The sequence below is a fragment of the Topomyia yanbarensis genome, chromosome 2, assembly GCF_030247195.1.
Source record: "Topomyia yanbarensis strain Yona2022 chromosome 2, ASM3024719v1, whole genome shotgun sequence".
NCBI classification, from domain to species: Eukaryota; Metazoa; Arthropoda; class Insecta; order Diptera; family Culicidae; genus Topomyia; species Topomyia yanbarensis.
The window spans coordinates 460,283,080-460,288,634 of NC_080671.1; the positions used below are offsets into that span (position 1 = coordinate 460,283,080).

At 41.3% G+C, this 5,555-nt stretch overlaps 1 protein-coding gene across 1 annotated transcript; it reads left to right on the forward strand.

Annotated features, from left to right (window-relative positions):
• The first annotated feature begins 755 nt into the window (after positions 1 to 755).
• LOC131681172 (uncharacterized) lies at positions 756 to 2,701 on the forward strand. Its single transcript, XM_058961883.1, has 2 exons — positions 756 to 801; positions 951 to 2,701. Exons 1-2 carry the CDS (start codon positions 756 to 758, stop codon positions 2,684 to 2,686), a joined length of 1,782 nt encoding a protein of 593 aa, XP_058817866.1. The 3' UTR covers positions 2,687 to 2,701.
• The last annotated feature ends 2,854 nt before the right edge of the window (positions 2,702 to 5,555 follow it).

Genomic DNA, 5,555 nt, shown 5'->3' on the forward strand with positions numbered 1-5,555 from the left:
ATTCTTTGGCAAGTCTACACTTACAAAATTAAAAGGCTCAAAGGACTTCAACACATTCCACTGAAATGAACAGTTAAGCGAACGTCATAATATGCAAGCCAAGTACAGAAATACGCCCGGAAAGTTTAATATAATACTTGAAGTAAGGTGCTGGTCTAATTAACAATTCGTCATATGTTCGAGATCCAACTAAGAAAGATGCATATAGTAGGTATCAATAATATCGTAGTACTAACAATGATCTTTACTTATTTTCTGTTCGATGTAACGCCAAGATTCCGGATATCGATGCGGCAGGGTAACAAAGTAGTCAGTATTTTTTTTTCTTCTTTCAATTCTCACCTCGTCCACTTTTGTCTCTGCCGAAGCGACACATCAGCGTCGCAGCTTGCTACGATTGTTGGCACAGGAAGAACATACACAGAGCGAAGGCGCAGCATAATCCAATGAATGACAATAATGGGAAACTGGTTGATTTAAAATTGGAATTGAAACAAAATTAGACAGACCAAGTCCCAACTCGTCGCAGCGGGGGTGATTTTATCTAGAATTAATTTTTCCCGTCCACGTCGGAGTCGATGTTTACTTCTCGGGCGGAACATTTCAGCAATCACCGGTGTCAGGTTAAGACGCGTTTCATGTTCCATGTAATTATCGTTTCGTAATCCGGGGTGCTCGAAGCTGATTATCGGGAGCATTTCAGTGTGATTTAGGTGGGGGTAAACCAAACCCGAAACCGAGTGTAGTTTACGAAAATGACCACGACAGCGACTCTGATCGAATGGATGGAACTGTTGAATGGTATGGAAGTGATCCTAAATTTTACAAATGGATCTCACACTTTGCGCTGGCTGTGCGATACACGAGCGGAATTTTCAATGCTGAACTTGTCCTTTCCGGTTTGGTTCTTCATATATATATACATTTTCGTTTTTTTTTTTGCTTTCCAGACATGCTTCAGTTCCTGGATGCAACAGCCACATCTGCACAGCACCTTGCAGGCCTCGGAAAGGCAATAAACGGGAACCAACAGCAGCTGCAGCATCATCATCACCCACAATGCGGCGATGATTTTAAGTGTGAAGAGGAGCATTGCGACTGGCGTCTTCAATGTGAAAACCGGCTGCCCCCGGAGACCACCGAATACGGTCAACGGGAGACTGCTGAGTATATGAATATTGTCAATAAAATAGACGAATCTCGCTATATGTTGATACACAAATGTAAATCGTTTCTGGGGATGCTGGAAAAGCGACTGCCACGTAAACAGCTAGCTACAGGAGACTACGGTGGAAAAGGAGAGGAAGACGAAAACTCATATCTGGAGATGGGTGGTGTGGGAAATAAAAATGGCACTAATTTTGTTTTGCCAACAGATAGGATTGACGCGAGTTGTGAAAATTCCGTTGAAAGTGGCATCGAAGGTGATGTCGTCTTCGAAGAAGACGATATATCCGCCTCCGTCATCGTCGATGGTGGTAAAAACGAGGAAGAGCTGAGTATAGAGGAAAATTGTTATGATTTTACAACCGATAGCTGTTTGTACGATGATTGCTCCGAGCTGAAATTGAGTAATCTGGTGAGTTTGGTCTCCGTGGAGGATGACATCAGTAAATGTCCCTTTAGTGGTTTACCGGCAACACATTTACGTCTCAAGCAATCGCCGAAATATGGAACTCTTTTCAGACTGGAAAAGCGATTATTTTTTGATCAATCAAAAAAATTCTACGTTGGTCTTCTGGATAAATGGCTTCTATTGTACAACAATTGTAACGAACTAAAGCCAGCCCAATGTGTTCAAGTGAAAGACATCAAGCTAGATCTAAGTCTGAACGATCAAATCAACGAAAAAAATCAATTCAACATTATCACACAAAACGACGGGAAACTTTGCTTCCTAACGCCAAGTTTCAAAGAACTCAACGAATGGGTGGTTGCCATTCAGCAAAACTTGCTTGCCAAAGGTGAAAATGCGTCAGGTAACAGTCCTCGTAAATTACCTCTTCCACCTACGCCAGATATTGCCGCCGATGAGCCAGACAATGGAACCGATTCAAAGGATCACGAAGACGGCATCTACGAGGAACCCCAGCAGCTGCTGTGCAAACAGCACCCAACTACCAAGGACCAACACAATTATGACACACCGAAGGCAGCCACCGAAGTGGGGCACAACCTGAGCCAACAGAACACGAAAGTCAGTCCTAGTAAAATAATTAATGTCGTTCCGATTTCACCGGGCAGGCCAAACAAATGTGAGCCAATTTGCCAGTCACCGGTGCCAACTGTTGCTAGCATTTCCAGCAGCCAATCCACATCAGCAGCAACGACAACTCCGGTCAAAAGTTGGTTGTTTAATCGGTTCAATAAATCTCCCGACTCCGGTGCCGGTGTCGACCAGAAACATGTAAGGAAGCCACCGCACAAGAAACACTCCTTTCACCACCAGCAGGACGCTGCTGGTCTAGTTGGGATGAAGCCAACCCCGGCAATTGGCTGTACGGATGGGATTGCAAAACCGCCCATTTCGATCAAATCGCCATCGGTAACAGTTCCATCGGCATCGCACAAGGGAAGCAAAATAAATATGATAATTAGCCAGTTGGAAGCGAACGGGCAATTGAGTCTGCTGTCGAAAAGTTGGAACGAACAGGGAAAACGAAACACTTGGTGTGCGGAGGAATAGCTCTCTTTTGTTAGTTTTGTTGATTTTGTTTTGTAAAGGTGAAGCAAATAAATTGCTTTCTGAAACTTTGCCCAATGGTTCACTGCACTTGTTGTACTGACTTCGAAAATCCTTTTGCGAAACAGTTCAATTTGTGAAGAAGCACAGAGTTTTCTGCTAGTCCGTCCTAGCACGAAGATTTTGTTCTTGGTCATCCTTGGTCATTATCGATTGACATCAGAATTTGGGAGGAGAAAAAAAGAATAAGCAAAACGAATAAAAAGCATACAATAAACTGAGAAAAAGAGTAGACTTTGCCTGGTTTTGACGTGAAAATTCTGCTCGTGGAAAAATTTTGACAAATTAGTATGTGCTCCATTTGGACTTAGCTTGTGCGCATTGAATTTTCCGATGCTCCCGGGCTTTTAATCTAGTGACCGTTGATTTTTTCACTCTATAGTGCGGTGTCAAACTGGTAAACATTCACTTGTGTGCCAAAGTTGCAAAGTTCTTTACACACATTTTTTTGTTGTGGAAACTGTTTAGCATCGAATTCCGTTGTAAATCGTTGAGGTAAGTACCCAAGCCACTAATGTGCAGAAAACGAATACGCAATGGCATGACGAGGTATCCCGCATGCAAGAAATACGGCATTTCCGTTTCTACGGTCCGGTACCGTCTGGTAGAATCAAAAGTCTTCAGGGCCAAGATCTGTGCTAGCAATGGAGGAGGAGGAGGAGGGGAAAATAGTTAAGTGATTGACTGACACGCAAGATAGGGGTTTTACGGTTCCTTGCTCTTTAAAGTCAACGAATTTGTCGCATCAGTTCAACGGCCAACTCTATTCAAACACGGTTGCCCAGGTCAGTACATATAGCAAAAAATTGGTTATTGGTTTTTAGGAATGAAATGGTTTGAAACATTAATGCACAGGAATCCAGGATTTTCCCTGCGTACTCCGGAAGAAATAACAGCTGCCAGCGGACGGGTCAATGAATCTGATATTCGAGGTTGTCGTACATCGAATAAACAGATAAGTACTTTCATTTTTATTTTACTATTCCTGACTAGATTTTCAATTTCCTACACTACCGGTCAAAACATCGGTTCCGGGTATTGGTTTGATTTTTCGGGCGCAGTTTATTGACTTCTCTATTGAATTTTTTCTAAATATTTTCAATTGGGTTATTGTAGAAGATAGGCTTGCAACCTCTTAACGGAGATTTTGTTGGTTAGACTGCGCATATACTAGCCTGAATTTTGGAATGTTAGAACCAAAATTTAAAAACAGTCTTGGTTAATCTTCGAAATATAGGTGACAAAACAAAAAAACCGGTATACGACAGTAATGTACAGATGTATTATATCAATCAATGATCTAGTCTGAAGATTCTGTCGTTAGTATTTGCTAGTATACATAGGCACCATGATTCTTGTATCTTTTTAAGCAGCCATTGATAATATTTAATCAAGGTATGTATTAGTAAAAAGGTAAGAAACTCATATGATACATTAAATACGCGTCAATTCCTTGCACCCACATTCATGGAAAGGAATCGAAAGTTTGATTATAATACTGGTATAATATGGAACACGAATTATAACTGAGCGAGGCTGGCCGATGGCCTCGGAATGTACCGCTAGGTCTCTGTCATTCTGAATTGGTTTATTGAAAAATCGGTAGAGCTAACACCTACTACATCCCGAGATTAAGTTTACATGGGGTGATCGGACCATACGCAGAAAACTTTTGTTTTTCATAATATCACTGCCGTCCAGTGGGGCTCAGAAGGTTAACACATGCACATACACAGAAAAAAAATGTTGGTAAAAATAAGAGTTTTTCACTCTTAGCAAAATACAACCAACGCATAATCTTAGTTTAAAAATAAAACTTTTGTTTTGAGTACTATTCTTCATTTGCTTAAAAGGAAAACTTTTACTTTGATTATTATTCTTGATTAATTTAAAAATTTTACTTTCAACTCAATAGTTGGCGTTGGTTGTTTTTTGCTAAGAGCGGAACACTCTTACTTTTACCAATATTTTTTTCTGTGTGTACACTGCAGAGCCGTAGCATGCGGTTGGCCAGGTTGGCATCCGCCAAGGGCGCCAATCTTAGGGGGGGCGCTAAAATCTTGATCTACTTTTTAAAATAAGTGAGGTTAAGTCATGAAATTAGTCAGGACAGGAGTATCATACCCAGGTACACACAAAATTGTTGTTTTAAAGTCGAACTGAAAAAGAAAGCCAAAGCAGACAACAAAAATGCGCATAACTGAGACTCTACCAAAGGCGTCAGAAGACTACGCTACGGTCCTGTTAGTCCAGAATAAATAACAAACAAGACAAAGACTTCAAATTTCAACAAAAATTGCGAAAAATATTGTAAATTTTTTTCGCTTGTTTTCTCAGTTTCATAGGAACAAGGGGAACGGAAATGTCATGGCCAATTAAGCAGGCCGCCTTTTTAAAGCTGTAGCGGGGATCGTAAAGTACCATGAAAATTGAAGTCTCCTCGATGCCGGGAGGAGTTCCATAATATCACAAAGTTGCCGGTTCCCAACCTAGGTCTAACCAATCCTACACTAAGTTGAATCTCTGGTTGAAATGTCACGTGGTTTTTGGTGTTCCCGGAAGCGTTGGAAACGCTTTGTATCTTCTGAATTGACCAGGTGCTGTTTGCTTCGGATTTGTGGCAGAGTTTGTCCTTGCTGGTATATTAAACGGCCTTTCAAAAGAGAAAAAATATTGTTACGAAGACCCATTTGCTTGTAATTAGTGCAGTATTGCATGCATGACACGCGGCATAAACAACCGATCATGCAGACGATCCTTGTCGAAGAATATGCAAAGCAGTCTCGCCAAAAGGTCACCCGACACTACTTTG